The sequence below is a fragment of the Beta vulgaris genome, chromosome 6, assembly GCF_026745355.1.
Source record: "Beta vulgaris subsp. vulgaris cultivar EL10 chromosome 6, EL10.2, whole genome shotgun sequence".
In the NCBI taxonomy this organism is placed as follows: domain Eukaryota; kingdom Viridiplantae; phylum Streptophyta; class Magnoliopsida; order Caryophyllales; family Amaranthaceae; genus Beta; species Beta vulgaris.
The window spans coordinates 26834855-26855072 of record NC_079207.1 but is presented as its reverse complement, the minus strand read 5'-3'; the positions used below and the strand labels follow the sequence as shown (position 1 = coordinate 26855072).

Genomic DNA, 20218 nt, shown 5'->3' with positions numbered 1-20218 from the left:
CATGTCCTTAGCTTCTTATCCAATCACCTTAAAATATATAAGCAAACACCATCAATAATGAGTAATCTCCTCAAAACAAAACTTAACAACAACCTAGAAATCTGTTTTTTTTTCTTACCTAAATGGGTCTTTCCTCCCCAATTTCTCCAAATTCCCCTTCGTTTATCTCTAAATTTTTGGACACCAAATATACACCTACAAGTTTAGAGTCACTAGTTAAGTTGCATGCAGGAAAAATGAAGTTGAAGCTAAAGAACAAGTGGAGAAAAGGACCAGCTGTCGCTGGTCCATCGTGAAAATGGCGAGAGGAAGGAGGTGTTCTGGCCAGAAGGCTTTTGTGTGAGTTAGAGTGCGAAAGTTGGTGTGGGGTCCTCTTATAAGTCTACTAGGTTGGTATAATGTTATCTTGGACGTATCTCCCTTGGAATTATCTGGATGACCCACTCTCATGGGTTACTCCAATCAGAATTTCTAAACAACTTGTTCTTATTCATCTTACCTTTTTTCCTCTATTTGGCATGTGATTTGCTATTTGTTTAATATTATAACCCAACTAACTTGGGCATTCCCCTTTAGTAATATAATAATAATACTTCTCACAAATAGACAAAAATATCCTTATTAGAATGGGAATGTTTTTAACATACTCAAGAAGTTTCTTAACTTAACCTTCCCTTATCACCATTACTATTCTCACTACTCTAATCACTATTAATTATTATTAATTATTATTATTATTATTATTATTATTATATTATAATAATAATAATAATAATAATAATATAATAATAATAATAATAATAATAATAATCACTATTATTGCTAGTAATTTTAACCAGCTATTACGATTATATTTCATCTCATACTTGTCCGACACTTCAAACGTGCACAAGTCTAAAACTATTGTTATCCACATTTCACTTTACATTTAACCATCTCTCTTTTGCTTATACAAGTGATTAACCATATATGCAACACATATAATTAGCATACTATTTACTCCAATATTCGTGCCACACATTCACTCACAAGATGTCACTACAAATACCTCAATTTTACAAGAGAATTCACATAAAAAAAGGAACTAAGAACCTCCATAAAATTCAAAGAGTCCTTGTGTACCCTATTTCTTAGCTTAATTCCTTCCCGAGCTCCTTCAAAATCATGTTCTTAGCTTCTTATCTAATCACCTTACAATATATAAGCAAACACCATCAATAATAAGGAGTAATCTCCTCAAAACAAAACTTAACTACAACCTAGAAATATGTTTATTTTTCAGCTTACCTAAATGGGTCTTTCCTCACCAATTTCTATGGCGAGAGGAAGGGGGATATTTGGGCAGAAGGTTTTTGTGTGAGTTAAAGTGCAAAATTTGGAGTGGGGTTCCTCTTATAAGTCTACTAGGCTGGTATAATGGTAGCTTGAACGTATTTCCCTTGAAATGATCTAGATGACCTACTCTTCTTGGGTTATTCCCATCAGAATTTCTAAACAACTTGTTCTTATTCATCTTACCTTTTTTCCTGTATTTGGCACATGATTTGCTATTTGTTTTACATTATAACCGACCTAACTTGGGTACTTATCCTCCTTTAGTAATATAATAATAATACTTCTCACAAATAGATAAAAATATCCTTATTAGAGTAGGAATGTTTTTAACATACTTAATTAAGAAGTTTCTTAACTTAACCATTCCTAATCACCATTACTATTCTCACTATTCTAATCATTATTATATTATTATTATTATTATTATGATTATTATTATTATTATTATTATTATTATTATTATTATTATTATCAGTATTATTACTATTAATTTTCTACTAGCTGTTACACATGTACTCCAGCTCATACTTGTCTAACACTTCAGACGTGCATAAGTCTAAAGCTGTTACTATCCATGTTTCACTTTACGTTATTAATAATTTATTCACTTGTCATGACTCACAAGTAGGACAAATAGTATAATAATCAACCAATCATACACTTTTATTTTTATCTTAGGATTAAATAAGGTGATCAATAACAACTTAACAACCCAAGACTAATTCCAACTTTATTTCATAACCTTGCTTTATTCATTGAACCAAGTCAACAACCAACCAGCCAATAGTAGAAATACGACGATTTGCGACCCCTAAAGTGCGTCGCACCTAAACGGAAACGACGCAAAAACACTATTTGCGTCGCACGCCACACTGTGCTCAACGTAAAACATCAACAATCAACTACCAGGTCAAGCAATATGCGTCACACATTCTGAGGGTGCGATACATATTCCCTTTTTGCGTCGTATGCCGCTGTGGTGCGACGCATTTGGTTGCGTCCTGGTGGGAAGAAAATGAGGACAATCTGCGTTGCACTAAGGGAGGTGTGCGACGTAAAAGACCTATGTGCGTCGGACCCATCAACATGTCCGACGCAAATTACCTAGGCCCACTATTAGATTTTCCCGATGGCATTTTTTTTCGAGCCCCAACTTAATACAAACTGCTGCTCTACTCTCTCTCTCTCTCTCCTGCGACAACCTCGCTCACACTCAAACAAACCGATGCTCATACTCTCGCCGGCGCACCCTCAATCTCGCCGGCGACTTCGTCTTCTGGTGTGACTTCCTCTTCTGGTACGACTCTCTCTCTCCCTCTCTCTCTCTCTCTCTCTCTCTCTCTCTTTGTCTCTCTCTCTTTCTCTCTCTCCCCCTTTCTCTCATTCTCGGTCCTTACTCTCGCCGGTGCCCTCTTCGGCGGAGCCATCTTCGACATTCTCGCCGCCGGTGCCGACTCGCTGCACCGGTTCTCTCTCTCTCAATCTCGCCGCCGGTGCTCCCTTCACATATCTCGGTCTAAGTTTCTTCTCGGCGCTCACTTCACGTCGCTGGTGCTTTCTCTCATTCACGCCGCCGCTGTCGACTCGCCGCACACTCGTCGGTGCTCTCTCACATTCTCGCCAGCAATGTATGTATTTTTTGTGTTGTTTTTGAAATTTTTATGTATTAATCTACATTAATAATCATGCATTGTCTCACTTTGTCACTCGTTTACATTGTACTTCAGTTGCGGTTTGACTTTTCTCCAACCTCACGTCAGAGTGATTGTCTTCGCTGCTCCTTTCATAGGTATTAAATCCACCTACCAAATAAGACTATCGGTCCTCATAGTGTAATTAAATAATCAAAAGGGAACAACATAATTCAATCATGATCCAAACAAACATAAATATTAATCCCTCATGTGAATTAATAAATTAAAGTTCCCAAATCCCATATGCTTGCATCAATATTCCATAAAAATATAATATAAAAATCCCAACCAACATGTGTCACACAACAACATAAAAAATGCAAATCAAACTTTAATAGAAATCACATATGAACTAAAAGTAGTTCCCTATACATGATACTACATAATTATTATCTTTAGAATCATAATACGATTTCAATCAACACATAGGAAAGTATGTACCTTGCGTAGACAAATCGAGCGGCCACTTTCACAACCTTAAAAATCGCCTAAAAAAATTTATTTGCCTAAAACAACCAATATAAATCCACAATCAATCCCCTTAAAAATTTACAGCAATAATAAAATACTTTGAACCCCTTCTAAGAGTGTTTTAAAACCTTTCCCATCTTTAAAACTTGATTATTATAACCTCCTAGTATAGTACTACTACACTAGTTGTTAAAAACTCTAATAAAAACCCATATTTAACTCATAAATACTCCATCAACAATACTCTTCTCAAATTTCCAGCAACATACAACATATTAAATCTCTTTTTAAACATACTTAAAACATATTTAAAATCATAAGAATACTCAATTTCATAAACTATAATATACTACTTTGATTTTCTAACTATAAAACCCTAAAAATCCACGCTTTAATAATTAAAAATCCAATTCAAACATAATAAATAAATCTGAATTTTTATTTCTTTACTACACAAAGTATATAATATTAGATTCATAATTAAATCATCAAACTATAACTTTTAAACATAATCATATTAAAACAAGTCTTGAAAATATAAAATTTGCTTCAAAATAAAAACTTGAGGAGCAAGAAAATAACAACCAACAAAAGAAGAGGAGGGAGGACGCCGACAATAGCCACGGACAGCGTTGGCAACGCTGGCAGTCGCCGGTGATCCAATGTGAGGAGGAAGACACCGAGAGAAAAAGAAAAGAAAAAGAGAGGAGAGAGAACTGAAATCTTTGGGGAGGAAGAGAAAGAAAATAAAGTTGTGTGGGAAATATTTGGGGTTTTGGGGGTTTATATAGGTTCCCCTTGCGGGCTTAGAAAAAGGTGATTGGGCTCAAACTAGAGTTTAATCATTGATGAATTGAGTGTTTGTGTTCCTCATACCCAATTAAAATCCTTTTCACAATCCAAAATGTGTTTTTACCTTTTCAAATATTTTTCAAAGCATGACTAGACAAAATGTTTAACTTCTTTAAATCGTTAGAATAATTCCTTTGACTTTCAAATAGTCAACATTTTAAGAAACAAATCATTTAAATATTAAAATATATTGAAATTTATATAACTATAAATTAATTTATATTTAGAAAATTTGTAAATTTACAGGGGACTACAGGTGTGAATCCCCTAGTACATGTAATGGAAGGATTTATCAGGAGATTATGGAAAGATAAAGGGATGGATAAGGTAGCAGTAGTGAAGAAAGGAATATATGTGGTGAGATTTAGATCTATGGAGAAAAGGGTTGGGGTATTGGCTGGTAATGCTACTTTCTTTGATAATGAACCCATGATTGTGAAACCATGGACTACACATGTGGATATGTGCAAGGAAAACATCAAAACACTTCCAATATGGGTTCAATTGACATTAGATTTTGAATATTGGGGTTTCCTTGTCTGGAAAAGATTGTAAAACCACTTGGTAGATTGATTAAACTTGATCAAGCTACTAGTAGGAGGCAATACAATATGCTCGTGCAATGATAGAAGTCCAAATTGATCAAAAGTTCCTAGATGAATTGAAATTCATGAATGAAAAAGGACATGTTAACTACTATTGAGGTGTAATATGAATGGAAACCGATCAAATGTAAAAATTGTAAGGGTATGGGGCATGAAGCAAGTAAGTGCACTAAGGCAAAGTGAGGCTGGAATGAAGACCAAACGAGGGTAATGACAGGCCTAGTGGAGACCACAACGGAATGCTACAGTTACAGGGGTTCAAAATAGAGAAGCAGAGCCTCAACATGATGAGTTTTAACCAGTAAGGAATCCTGCTTGGAGGATTCTTTCAAGCCCAAAGGCTGTAGATACATAGAATAATTTCAAAGTTTTGGAGGAGCCATGGGATGACAATACTGTAACTGGTGATCATGCTTCATCACAGAATGAGGGCAATGATATAAATGAAGATGGAAATATAGTTATGATTGTAAGTGTGGTGAACTGTGTTTCAGTGGAGGTCCAGGATACAGGAGGGGGCCAACCATTTGGAAATAATGGATTGATTTGTCATATGGTATGTGAGGGGTGTCAACAACTAGCAGAAGCATAAATAGGTGAACAATGTCATCAATCAGAGAAATGTTGGTTTTGTTGGCCTTGTGGAGACTAAGGTCAAAGCGCATAATATGGGCAAGCTTTATCTTAGTTTGTTTCAAGGATGGTGTTTTACTTCTAATTTATCTTTTCATAAAGGTGGTCGAATTGTAATAGCTTGGAAACCTAAGTCATTCCATGTTAATATTGTGGTTTGTTCTAGCCAGATGATTCATTGTGAAATTTGACCTATGAATGGGTTGTCTTTTGCTTGTTATATTATATATGCATAAAATGATGTTGCTGTTAGAGAGCTAGCTTCGTAGGATCTTGAAAATTTAGCTGTGATATTCAGAAGCCATGGCTTGTTGTTAGGGATTATAACTGTGTTCTACATACTGATGAAAGAGTAGGTTCTGTTATGAGACCTCAAGAGGTTTATAGACTGCAGGAATGTGTTTATAAGTGTGGAATTCAGGATATTACTAGTACATGGAGTAAATTTACGTGGAATAACAAGCAGCAAGGATAGCATATAATTTTTTGTAAGCTTGATAGAGCCATGATGAACCAGAGTTGGCATGATGCTTTCTCAAATGCAGCTGCACATTACTTACCTGCGGGATAATTTGATCATTGACTAGTGGTAATTGCAGTGTAGCCAGTTGTTGACATTGGTAAACACCCATTTAAGTACTTTAAAATGTGGAGTAGTGCTCCAAATTTTGAAGAGTTAGTTTCTAGCTATTAGCATGAGCAGGTTCATGGTACTCCCATGTACATTATTGTGAATAAATTGAAGAAAGTGAAAGCTGCTATCAAGCAGCTTCATCTTGAAGGTTTCTTAGATATTAATTGTAGAGATATTCAGACTTACAAAAAATGATCACAAGCCACGAAAGTTTACAAAGAGATCCTACTAACTTACATCTGAGGTTGAGTGCAAAGAATGCAATAGATCAGTATAAAAGGACTCATAAACCCAATTTGTCTTTCTTGAGTCAAAAGGAAAAGATGCAATGGTGTAAAGATAGCGATGAGAACTCTGCTTTCCTCCATCAGTCAATTAGAGCTACAAGACTGAAGAATACATTGTATGCCATCAACGATAAAAATGACATTTGGAACGAGGATATTACTGCTGTAAATGAGGCTAAGCACCTCTTAAGTTCTGAGCTACAAGATAGAAAAAAAAGAAGAACGAAGTTATTGAAATGGGGCATGTGCTCACTAGTGAGCATGATCAATTGCTTGACAGACCATATACTGCAGATGAAGTGAAAAAAGCCTTATTCTCAGTTCCAGGAGACAAGGTTCCTAGACCTGATGGCTTTGGCTCACAATTCGTCGGAGATACTTGGCAGATTACAGGAGATGAGTAACACAAGCTATTCTCAATGTGTTTAATTCAAGAAAATTGCTGATATAATTAAATACTAGCACATAAACTCTTCTACCCTAAAGTGTCATGTCCTAGCTCTGTAATGGAGTTTAGGTTTATAGCATGCTACAATACCCTTTACAAATGCATAACAAATATAATCTGTAATAGATTAAGCTTAGGTTTACCTGATAAAATTGCTTAAAATCAGGGTGCTTTGTGAAGGAGAGATTTATTGTTCATAATATAATGGTGTGTCAGGATTTAGTGAGACACAAAGGTAGGAAAAATGCGAAAAAGAGTTGTATAATGAAATTACACATGAAAAAAGCATATGATACAATTGACTGGGACTTTTTAGAAGAGATAATGTGTGCTTTAAAAGTTCTTAGAAAAGTTTGTAAAGTTTGTAATGGTATGTGCTAGGACTCCAACATTCTCTCTTATGATTGATGGCTCAACTTAATGCATTTATTAGATCTAAGAGAGGATTCAGAAAAGGGGATCCCATCTCCCTATTGCTCTTTGTAATCTGCGTGGAATATCTTTCCATATTGATGAGAAAGCTTGAATCCCATGCTCATTTCAAGTATCATCCAGGGTGTACGCAGATAAATCACATGATCTTTGCAGATGATGTTATATTGTGTTGTGCTTGTAATTACAATACTGTTTACAATATGCTCCAAGCTTTTAAGCTTTTTTCTTCCTCTTCTGGGTTGCAAATTGGTGAGAGCAAATCAGAGCTTGGGTAAGTGTGGATGTGATTCAAAGGATCAAGAATGAAACTATTTTTAACCATAATACTCTCCCTTTGAAATATTCGGGAGTCCCCATATGTGCAAGGAAGATTATAGTTGCAGAATGTAATGGTATGATTGAGAAGATACGAGCAAGATTTGATGCCTGGACCAATAGAAATATTTCTTATGATGCTAGACTCCAACTCTAAACTTAGTTTCATTGAGCATACACATATATTGGGCACAAATATTTATTCTACACTAGTACATTCTCAAGGAAATTGAGAAGATTTATAGATCTTTTCATTGGAGTGAGGAGCAAGGGAGCAGAAAGCCTGGAAATGTTGCTTAGCAGAAGGTTATCACTCCAAGACAACAAGGCGGGCTAGGTGTGAGATAGATTCAGAGTTGGAACAAAGCTGCCCTTGCAAAATATGTATTGGCTGTTTATACAAAACAAGATAGCTTGTGAGCGAAGTGGGTACATGAAGTGTACCTTAAAAACAAAGAGTGGTGAAATTATGAACCACCACAAGATTGTTGATGCTATTGGAAGTAATTATGCAAGATCAAGGATGAAATCAAGGTGTTGTATACACAGCAGGAATTCAATGAAATGCCTAATTTTAACATCAAAGGTATCTACTACAAGATGAGAGGGTCAAATGAGGTAATTCACTAGGATAAAATAATATGGAATAAAATAGTTATTGCAAAGCATATACTGATAAGCTAGCTGGCAATGCATCAAAGACAAAGAACTGCAAATATCTTGGTTCAAGTGGGTGTGGTTGAGTCAGATGGATGTATGCTTTGTGCAAATGGTACCGAGTCTCAGAACCATCTATTTTTTCAGTGTAGTTATGCTACATAATGCCTGCAGATGGTTAAGAATTGGATACACCTTCATTTGATACATAATATGTTCCAAAGGCAAATTTTCTTTTTTCATAACAGTAGTAGAATTGGGCTTCACAAAAGGATTTTGGCTGCTGTGTTTAGCAGATTAGTCTATTTCATTTGGTGGGTTCGAAATGAAGAAGTCTAGAATCAAGTGGTTTGGTGACTGTAAGTTATCATTAAAAGATTAAAAGAGCAAATTCAGACGAGGGTAAAGTTAGTTCTTCCTCTCAAAGGGAAAAGAGGTGGATAGAAAATGTATTTATGTAAACAGAATGTTTGTATAACAGTTTTGTTTACTTCATTATTTGATGAGGGGGCAAACCTAGTTGGACTGCTCATGACTTGAAAAGTGTAGGTTGTAAATATTTGGTTGTTTATACTAATTCTTACTTGGCGAAAAAAAAACACAATGCTAATAATAGTAGTACAATAATATATGAAACAAATCATAACGAATAATAAATTGTTCGTTATAAAAATAAATTAAAATAACACCTAAATGAATCGATATTATACACTTTGCATGTTTAGTCATACTTTCTCCGTTCTTTTTCAATTGTCACGTTTCCCTTATTGGAAGTTACATATTAATTGTAACATCTTCTTATTTGGTAATATCCTATGTCTATCTTTCTCCTTTCACATGGGTCCTAATTTTCATATCTCTCTCCTTTTTCATGAGTTTTTAAAAGAATATGCCAATGGAACAGTCCCCCCGGTCTTTGTTAGTTTACGTGTTTCTTTTGCATAAAGTTTTAGGATAAACAATGTTGTGGGACAAAGACGAAAAGAGAAATTATAAATTTATGTTAAAGTGGAATTTATATATGATGCAATGTTAGTGGTCCCATTCCAAAAATAGAAACAAAAAATGGGTAAAATAATAAGGAACATCCCAAAAAGGTATACGGGTAAAGAGACAAAGACCGGAGGTAGTATGTTTGTAATTATTATAGAAAAGAGGAAGTGCGTATTTTTTTTTTTTAAATGGATGATATTTTACCAAAAAGAAAGGAAAACCAACATCCAACATAGATCCTACTACAGTAGTAGTACAAGACATTACTAAATCAAAACAACCAGATTACATCCGAAACAAATAAACTAGATTTTGAATATAATTTTTGTCCACATCAGACCATTTGCACATACAAAGCAGTTCTCGCTCTATTGCAAACATCAATCTTTATGGCTTTTTTAACCTGATTTAGCCACAAGACAACATCATACAAAAAAGAATGGTTTCTTCCTCTCCAGATTTGGTAGACAGTAGCTGCTATAGTGCCATAACTAGAAAACTTGTTTTCTTCACTTGCTTCTATACTTTCTGCCCCAATTCTTCCATGAAGTGTAAAGATTACCAGGAGCTATAGTTTTCAAAAATCAACCATGAGATGACCCTTGAGCAGATTCTGGTGCTACATTGACATATGAAGAACACATGGAGGCATGTATCATTACCCTGATCAGCAGACAAAAGACTAGTACTGTCTTAACAAATTAAATTCTAACAGCTACTTTATCTCTTGTTCTTAGCTTCCGTAAGGACATTAATCAAGCAATAAAAGAATGCTTGGGAATTATTTACAGCGGCGGATCTTGACCAACTATTTTAAAGGGGTCGAATAGACAAATAAAAAGTTAATCGCAAAATCTTAAATTATAAATAAAAAACTAATAGAAGCATAACGAAGTTTAAATAAACTATTATTAATGGCTATAAGAAAGGTGTAGCTAATGTAATTGTTCTAAATCTCAATCCTTAAATTTTTAGACAAGTTTTTCCATTTATTTGTTTGATAATTATCTAAACTTGAAGTAATTGATAAAAAAACACATAAGTCAGTGACCATATTTTTAATAAATTGAAGGAAAGGTGCATTAGTAACTAATCAATTATCATATAGCTTTCTTTAATCGCAGCGAAAACAAAAGCAAGCGAGTTACACTTAATTTTATGGGTTTTAGGAATAATTTAAAGAAAAAAGTAGTTATTGAAATTGGAAAATAAAAAGAAAAGGATACTAACATAACAACAAATGGCCAGAGATATAGGGAGCAAAAGAAAAAGGAAAAGGGCATTCAAATGAATAAATTAGAGAATTTGAAAAGTAGAAAAACAATGCACTAAACTTTGCTTTCAACTGGGGTCGAACCCTGTCAAGTTTGCAATGTTGCTTTGCATCCTATCCAATTTCCAGTGTGCCAACTTGCATGTCATATATTATATTGCAGGCAAGTTGTTATTCGATGTTAAATAACTAATGGGGGCCAGGTTCCCACACCCCCCTAACAATAATCTGCCATTGATTGATTAGGCTCAATAAAGGATCAACCTAATATACGATGAGAACCCACCCATTTTCAAGACAAGTGGCAGTTGTGGGTCTCACCGAGAAGTTGACCTAAACTCAGAGGCTTGGGAAGCATTCAAAAGGCTGGAAAAGATGGCTACCTGAAAACAAAACAAAACCACTTACCCTAAGCAAGACCCATCTTATCAAGGTTGCTTGTCTGCAAATTCCCAATAGTATAAATAGCACCAATCTCATCAATGAATAGGTATTCAATTTTAACCTGCCAAATGGTAGAGCATCTCTCTCTACAATTACTGCATTCTCTCTTTACCGTGATCACATTTGATTTGAGCGTCCAAGGGGTGATCTAGTACCAACTCCCAAGGTAGTTTAACCATCCATGAGAATATTCACATTAAGAATCCACATGTGAGGATCAATAAAAAAAATTCAATCATAGCAAATAAATGAAAATGTTCCCATTCTCATGCGAAAATATATTTTTTTTCACTTGGATAACAAAATATTTGCCTTTTTATTCCTCAAAAGGTGCTAGTAATTTTTTTTTTCCAAACCATAATATTGAAATCCTCCTAAAACAAAGTAAAGGTGCTAAAATTATATTTAAACCATTGCATGACTAATTATTCAACATTATTCTCAAAGCATAAATACATAGGTAAGTAGTATGAGAAGATACATTATCAGTCTTATCCTTTGATTTCTTCTACCTCTCTAGAGTGAAACCTCATCTTCAAAATTTTAAGGTCCCCAGTATTATAATAGACATATCTTCTAAATCTCGTTGATCTGCGCATCTTCTTAGGTTGAGGATCATCCTCTTCTGACTCAGAATCACTCTCAGGTCTCATAACGACACGGTAGATGTCCATCCTGGTCTGTCTCCTATCACGGTCAAAATCATGGAGAAAGTCATCGTCACTATCTGGCATACCTACTCTTAGGATCCTACGCATGATGGCTTCTAGGCTAGTATAGCTATTATAGTCAAACTCATATCCTCCATCATCCTGATCATCACTTAGTAATATAGGGTTCTAGTAGCTTCCTACTCTAGTAGCTTCCCTATCGGTCATATCTCTAGGTCCGTTTACTGAAGGATACAACATCTATAAATAAATAATACTATCAGTTAGCATATAATCCCCTAAATAAACAATAAGTAAGAATAATCAACAATATAAAGTATAAGAATAACATTAATAATTTGTAGGGAAGAAAAGTATAATCATGTTGAACTAACTATTTAATGCAGACATATAATATTTTTAGGATTTTTTAACTGCAATAATGCAAACTTTTTTCTGTTGTCTCGCAACAATACGAACTTTTGATCTTTTTTCAATAATACAAACTTTACATTATAATTCCTCTAGTAGGTCAAGTTAACTTGTAATCGGTAAAACATGCCAAAAAAATTACAAAATGATATTTCTTCTTTCTCCCTCCTGCCCCAACCCCCCACCCACCTGAACCACCTCAGCTTACTACCTTCTACAACAAGTTAACAACCGGTATTGCCCTACAGGAGGAATTTTGACCAAGAGTTTGTATTATTAAAAAAAATCAAAAGTTTGTATTATTGCGAGAGAACGGCCAAAAGTTTCTATTATTCTAGTTAAAAAATCCATATTACTATCACATATGTGCTCCCTATACTATCCATCTCTCACAAAATAACAAAGAAATACAAATAAAATTGATGTATTTAAATAATACAAAAAGAAGTTCAAAATTTCGAATGAAATAAAATAATAATTATTATTATTTCGTACCTCAAAATAATATTTAAAATCTTGTATTCAAAGATTTTCGAAAAGTAATTTGAACCAACGAATAAGTAGGAGCTCAGTTTCTAAGAAATTCATTTTAAGTAACTAGCTAGTTAGGCGCCTAAAAAATTTAAAGTTAGCACGAAAGGCCAATAAAACTTAAAGCTCTGATACCAATTTGTAACACCCTGACAATTTTATATTTTCCAAAATACCTTTTTAATATAAAACATAGAAAACCATCAAAGTATTATTGCAGTGTGATAACGTATCGCCTTATTCAAAATTTTGAAGCGGAAAATATAATAAATAAAATTTGAAAATAAAACTTAGTCAACCAAAAAGTCAACTCTAACCAACAAAAGACAAAGTCAACCTCATAAGTCAAAGTCAACTACAATAGTCAAAGAAAAAGATGAAAAGTATGAAGTCAAAAGGAATATATGGTCAACACAAGCTCTCCAATCCTGAACCCATGATACATCATCTTTAAACTTGTAATGGACGATGCACTATTGATCCCTATCGACTGCCCACCAAATGAGTCATCACAGGATCAATAAGGCATAGCTATGATCAACATATACACACAAAGCACGTAATAAACAAAGCTAAGTACTACATAATAAATAAATAAATAATCCTAACATAATACTAATAAATAATAAGTAGGGATATATATAATAATGAAACAACATTGCACACTAATTTTATTGAATTAAACTTCACAACTAATAGATCAATTAATTTAGATGCAAAAGTCAATGGAACTAGTTATTTAAACCAAAACCAGTCTTCTATCTAGAATACAAAATACGGGCGCAACTTCATACCCCCCTGACCTATGATATCGAGGAAACTTTTAAATAAAAATAGGACACGGTAATCAATCCGGTCCCATGAAAAGCCATGGGCTACCACCATGTACTCCAACTCATACTTGTCCAACACTTTAGACGTGCACAAATCTAAAGCTATGGCTATCCAGGTTTCACTTTACATGATTAATAATTTATTCACTTGTTATGACTCATTAGTTGGATAAATATAATCATTAAAAAATCATACACTTCCATTTCTATCTTAGGATTAGATAAGGTGATCAACAACAACTTAACAGCTCAAGATTAATTCCAAATTTAATTCATAACCTTCGTTTATTAACTGGACCAAGTCAACAACCAACCAACATTTCATAGGTATTAAATCCACTTACCAAATAAGGCTCTCGATCCTCATAAAGTAATTAAATAATCAAAAGGCAACAACATGATTTTAACATGATCCAAACCAACATAAATATTAATCTCTCATGTGAATTAGTAAAATAAAGATCTCAGATCCCATATGCTTGCATCAATCTTCCTTACAAACATAATATAAAAAATCACAACCAATATATTTCACATAACAGCATAAAACATGCAAAATCCAACTTTAATAGAAATCACATATGAACTAAAAATAGTTCCCTACACACTATACTACATAATTCTCATCCTGAGAATCATGATACTAATTTAATCAACATATAGGCATGTACGTACCTTGTTTGGACAAAACGAGAGGCCACGTTTATAACCTTCAAAGTTACCTAAAGAGAATTGTCCGCCTAAAACAATCAATATAAATCCACAATCAATCCCTTATAACTTTACAGCAATAATAAAATACTTTAAAACCCTTCTAAGAGTGTTTAAAAACCTTTCCCATCATTAAAACTTGATTATTAAACCTACTAGTATAGTACTACTACACTAGTTGTTAAAAACTCTCAAAAACCCATGTTTAACTCACAAATACTCCATCAACAATACTATTTTCAAATTTTCAGCAACATATCACATATTATAATTCTTTTTAAACATACATAAACATATTTAAAATCTTAAGAATACTCAATTTCATAAACTATAATATATTACTATGATTTTCCAATTATAAAACCATAAAAATCCATCCTTTGATAATTAAAAATCCAATTCAAACATATTAAAGTATATAATATTAGATTCATAATTAAATGATCAAACTATAACTTTTTAACATAATCATATTAAAACAAATCTTTAAAATATAAACTTCGCATTAAAATAAAAGAAAGAAAAAAAGAGGAGAGAGAACTGAAATCTTTAAGGACGAAGAGAGTAAAAATTAAGTTGTGTGGGAAATATTTGGGATTTTAGGGGATTATATAGGTTCCCCTTGCGGGCCTAAAAAAAGGTGATTGGGCTCAAACTAGAGTTTAATGATTGATGAATTGAGTGTTTAGGTTCCTCATACCCAACTAAAATCCATTTTACAATCCGAAACGTGTTTTAAGCTTTTCCAATATTTTTCAAAGCATGACTAGACAAAATGTTTAACTTTTTTAAATCGTTAAAATAATTCCTTTGACTTTCAAAAAGTCAACGTTTTAAGAAATAAATTATTTAAATACTAAAATATATTGAAATTTATATAACAATAAATTAAATTATATTAAGAAAATTTGTAAATTTACGGGGGATTATAGGTGGGAATCCCCCAGTACATGTAATGGAAGGATTTATCAGGAGATTCTGGAAAGATAAAAAGGTGGATAAGGTAGCAGTAGTGAAGAAAGGAATATATGTGGTGAGATTTAGATCTATGGAGAAAAGGGATGGGGTATTGGCCGGAAATGCTACTTTCTTTTATAGTGAACCCATAATTGTGAAACCATGGACTGCACATGTGGATATGTGCAAGGAAAACATTAAAACACTTCCAATATGGGTTCAATTGACATTAGATTTTGAATATTGGGGGTTTCCTTGTCTGGAAAAGATTCTAAAACTACTTGGTAGATTGATTAAACTTGATCAAGCTACTAGTAGGAGGCAATGTAATATGCTCGTGCAATGATAGAAGTCCAAATTGATCAAAAATTCCTAGATGAATTGAAATTCATCAATGAAAAGGACATGTTAACTATTGTTGAGGTGTATTATGAATGAAAACCGATCAAATGTAAAAATGGTAAGGGTATGGGGAATGAAGCAAGTAAGTCCACTAAGGCAAAACGAGGTAGGAATGAAGACCAAACGAGGGTAATGACAGGCCTGGTGGGAAACCATAACGAAATGTTGCAGTTACAAGGGTTCAAAACAGAGAAGCAGAGCCTCAACATGATGAGTTTCAACCAGCAAGGAATCCTGCTAGAAGGAGTCTTTCAAGCCCAAAGGCTGTAGATACATAGAATAATTTTGATATTTTGGAGGAGCTAGGGGATGACAATACTATAACTGGTGGTCATGCTTCATCACAAAATGAGGGCAATGATATAAATGAAGATGGAAATATAGTTATGATTGTAGTGTGGTGAACTGTGTTTCAGTGGAGGTCCAGGATACAGGAGGGGGCCAACCATTTGGAAATAATGGATTGATTTGTCATATGGTATGTGAGGGGGGTCAACAACTAGCAGAAGCATAAATAGGTGAAGAATTTCATTAATCAGAGAAATGTTGGTTTTGTTGGCCTTCTAGAGACTAAGGTCAAAGATCATAATATGGGTAAGCTTTATCTTAGTTTGTTTCAAGGACTGTGTTTTACTTCTAATTCATCTTTTCATAAAGGTAGTTGAATTGTAATAGCTTAGAATCCGACGTCATTCCATGTTAATATTGTGGCTTGTTCTAGCCAGATGATTCATTGTTAAATTTTACCTATGAATGGGTTGTCTTTTGCTTGTTATATTATATATACATCAAATGATGTTGCTGTTAGAGAGCAAGCTTGGCAGAATCTTAAAAATTTAGCCGTGCATATTCAGAAGCCATGGCTTCTTGTTGGGGATTATAACTGTGTTCTGCATACTGATGAAAGAGTAGGTTCTATTATGAGACCTCAAGAAGTTTATAGACTGCATGAATGTGTGCATAAGTGTGGAATTAAGGATATTACTAGTACATGGAGTATATTTACGTGGAATAACAAGCAGCATGGAGAGCATATAATATTCTGTAAGCTTGAGAGAGTTATGATGAACCAGAGTTAGCGTGATGCTTTCTCAAATGCAGCTGCACATTACTTACCTGCGGGACAATTTGATCATTCACTAGTGGTAATTGCAGTGTAGCCAGTTGTTAACATTGGTAAACACCCATTTAAGTACATTAAAATGTGGAGTAGTGCTCCAAATTTTGAAGAGTTAGTTTCTAGCTGTTGGCATGAGCAGGTTCATGGTACTCCCATGTACATAATTGTGAATAATTTGAAGAAAGTGAAAGCTGCTCTCAAGCAGATTCATCTTGAAGGTTTCTTAGATATTTATTGTAGAGATATTCAGACTTACAAAAAAATGATCACAAGCCAAGGGAGTTTACAAAGAGATCCTGCTAACTTACATCTTAGGTTTAGTGCAAAGAATGCAATAGATCAGTACACTAGTAGAATAATTGCTTATTGCTGCGGTGGTATTGCTGCGGTTTACCCATTCACAGCAATATATCACGTAAAAATAAATATAAAACATAAAATAAAGATATTGCTGCGGTTTCTACCTAAAATCGCAACAATATTGTATCAACATAAAAAAAATTGAAAAAAATCGATTATTAGACATAATATATTGTTGCGGTTTATATAAAGAACCGCAGCAATATATTAAAATAATATTCAAAAATAATATTTTAGCATATTGCTGCGGTTCTTGTCAGAAACCGCAGCAATATCATTTAAAAAAAATATAAAACCCAGCAATTAGGGTTTTCCCCCTCACTTTTCCTCTCTTACACTCACAAGCAGCCTCTCTCAGCCTCTCAACCTTAAACGCACTTCTCTGCCAGCCTCTCAACCCATCTCAACCATCTCTCTCATCTCTCTTCATCTCTCTCATCTCTCTCATCTCTCAGCCTCCCGTCATCCTTCCAATGGAGCAGCGGCGCGACGAAGCCCGTCAGCCTTCGAACGAAGCAGCGGCGCGACGAAGCCCGTCATCCTTCGAACGGAGCAGCGACGCGACGAAGCCACTCTCAACCTCTCTTCATCTCTTCATCGTCAACCTTCGCCTCCCATGTTCAACGCGACCAGAGTGTTCGACGAAGCCTTCGTCATTCTTCTTCAGTTTTTTTCGTTTTTGCTTTTTATTTCCTTTTTTCAGTTTTTTTTTCATTTTTTAGATTTGTTGGTAGATTTTTTAGATCTGATTTTCTTTTCGTTTTTCTCGTCTTTCACCTAACCGGCGCCATCGCCGTCCACCGTTGGCGTTGTTGTGGTTTTCGTTATTTGTTTAAATTCCTCATTTATTACTTCTGTATTTTTTGTCACTTCTGTATTTTTATGTAATAACTAAAAGATACAGAAGTAATATTACTTTACTTCATTTTTTTAATATTACTTTACTTCTGTATTTTTATTACTAAAAGATACATTAATGTAATTGTTACTTCTGTATTTTTTTTTTAATATTCTGTATTTTTTTTTAATATTACTTTACTTCTGTATTTTTTTTAATTCTGTATTTTTGTCGGCCAACCGCCGGATCTTTTATCACTTCTGTATTTTTTTGATTCCTCTATTATTTTATAGGCTGTTATTGCTATGTAATTTTAGAGAATCGTTGTTGTTGCTATGTAACAGAAATTCTATGTTAGTTTATATAATTTTATAGTCTGTTTTTTCATCTTTTAGTTATTCTTTTTGGATTATAAGTTATCTACTCATTTGGTTGTTGAGTATAAAATGTCATTTCATATTGAATTGATGGTCTAGTTTTAATATTTCAAATTTCATTACAAAATAAAGAAAAAAAAATTTTTTTAGCTGTACTATGACCGATTGCTGCGGTTTTGGGCCAGAAACCGCAGCAATATTACGTGTTAATCAGATAAAAAATTATAATATTGTTGCGATTTGGCCTAAAAACCGCAGCAATGTAATTAATACCTATTGCTGCCCCCTTAATTGCTGCGCGCCCAAAACCGCAACAATAGGGCACTTTTTAACTGCAGCAAATAGCATTTATTCTACTAGTGGTGTAAAAGGACTCATAAACCCAATTTGTCTTTCTTGAGTCAAAAGGAAAAGATGCAATGATGTAAAGATAGCGATTAGAACTCTGCTCTCCTCCATCACTCAACTAGAGCTAGAAGACTGAAGAATACAGTGTATGCCATCAATGATAAAGATAACATTTGGAAAGAGGATATTACTGTTGTAAATGAGGCTAAGCACCTCTTAGGTTCTGAGCTACAAGATAGAAAAAAATGAAGAATGAAGTTATTGAAATGGGGCCTGTGCTCACTAGTGAGCATGATCAATTGCTTGACAAACCATATACTGCAGATGAAATGAAAAAGCCTTATTCTCAGTTCCAGGAGACAAGGTTCCTAGACCTGATGGCTTTGGCTCACAATTCTTCAGAGATACTTGGCAGATTACAGGAGATGAGTAACACAAGCTATTCTCAATGTGTTTAATTCAAGAAAATTGTTGGTATAATTAATACTAGCACATAAACTCTTCTACCCTAAAGTGTCATATCCTAGCTCTGTAATGGAGTTTAGGTTTATAGCATGCTACAATACCCTTTACAAATGCATAACAAAAATAATATGTACTAGATTAAGCTTTGGTTTACCTGATAAAATTGCTGAAAATCAGGGTGCTTTTGTGAAGGAGAGATTTATTGTTCATAATATAATGGTGTGTCAGGATTTAGTGAGACAGTATGGTAGGAAAAAAGTGAAAGAGAGTTATATAATGAAATTACACATGAAAAAAGCATATAATACAATTGACTGGGACTTTTTAGAAGAGATAATGTATGCTTTAAAATTCTCTAAAAGGTTTGTAAAGTTTGTTATGGTATGTGCTAGGACTCAAACATTCTCTCTTATGTTTGATGGCTCACTTAATGGATTTTTCAGATCTAAGAGAGGATTCAGACAAGGGGATCCCATCTCCTTATTTCTCTTTGTAATCTGCATGGAATATCTTTCCAGATTGATGAGAAAGCTTGAATCCCATGCTCATTTCAAGTATCATCCAAGGTGTAAGCCGATCAAACTAAATTGCATGGACTTTTGCAGATGATGTTATATTGTGTTGTGCTGGTAAAACCCTACTGTTTACAGTATGCTCCAAACTTTTAAGCTTTTTTCTTCCTCTTCTGGGTTGCAAATTGGTGAGAGCAAATCAGAGCTCCGGTAAGTGTGGATGTGATTCAAAGGATCAAGAATGAAACTAGGTTTAACCACAATACTCTCCCTTTGAAATATTTGGGAGTCCCCATATGTGCCAGGAAGATTCTAGTTGCAGAATGTAATGGGAGCATTGAGAAGATGCGAGCAAGATTCGATGCCTGGAGCAATAGAGATCTTTCTTATGATGCTAGACTCCAGCTCATAAACTTAGTTTCATTGAGCATACACATATATTGGGCACAAATATTTATACTACACAAGTACATTCTCAAGGAAATTGAGAAGATTTATAAATCTTTTCTTTGGTGTGGGGAGCAAGGGAGCAGAAAGCCTGGAAATGTTGCTTCGCAGAAGGTTTGCACTCCAAGACAACAAGGCGGGCTAGGTGTGAGATAGATT

At 34.2% G+C, this 20218-nt stretch overlaps 1 protein-coding gene across 1 annotated transcript; it reads left to right on the top strand.

Annotated features, from left to right (window-relative positions):
- Window positions 1–18880: 18880 nt before the first annotated feature.
- LOC125498785 (uncharacterized) lies at window positions 18881–20215 on the top strand. The gene is made up of 5 exons (XM_048647064.1): window positions 18881–19087; window positions 19278–19462; window positions 19544–19666; window positions 19751–19822; window positions 19918–20215. Exons 1-5 carry the CDS (start codon window positions 18881–18883, stop codon window positions 20213–20215), a joined length of 885 nt encoding a protein of 294 aa, XP_048503021.1.
- Window positions 20216–20218: the final 3 nt, after the last annotated feature.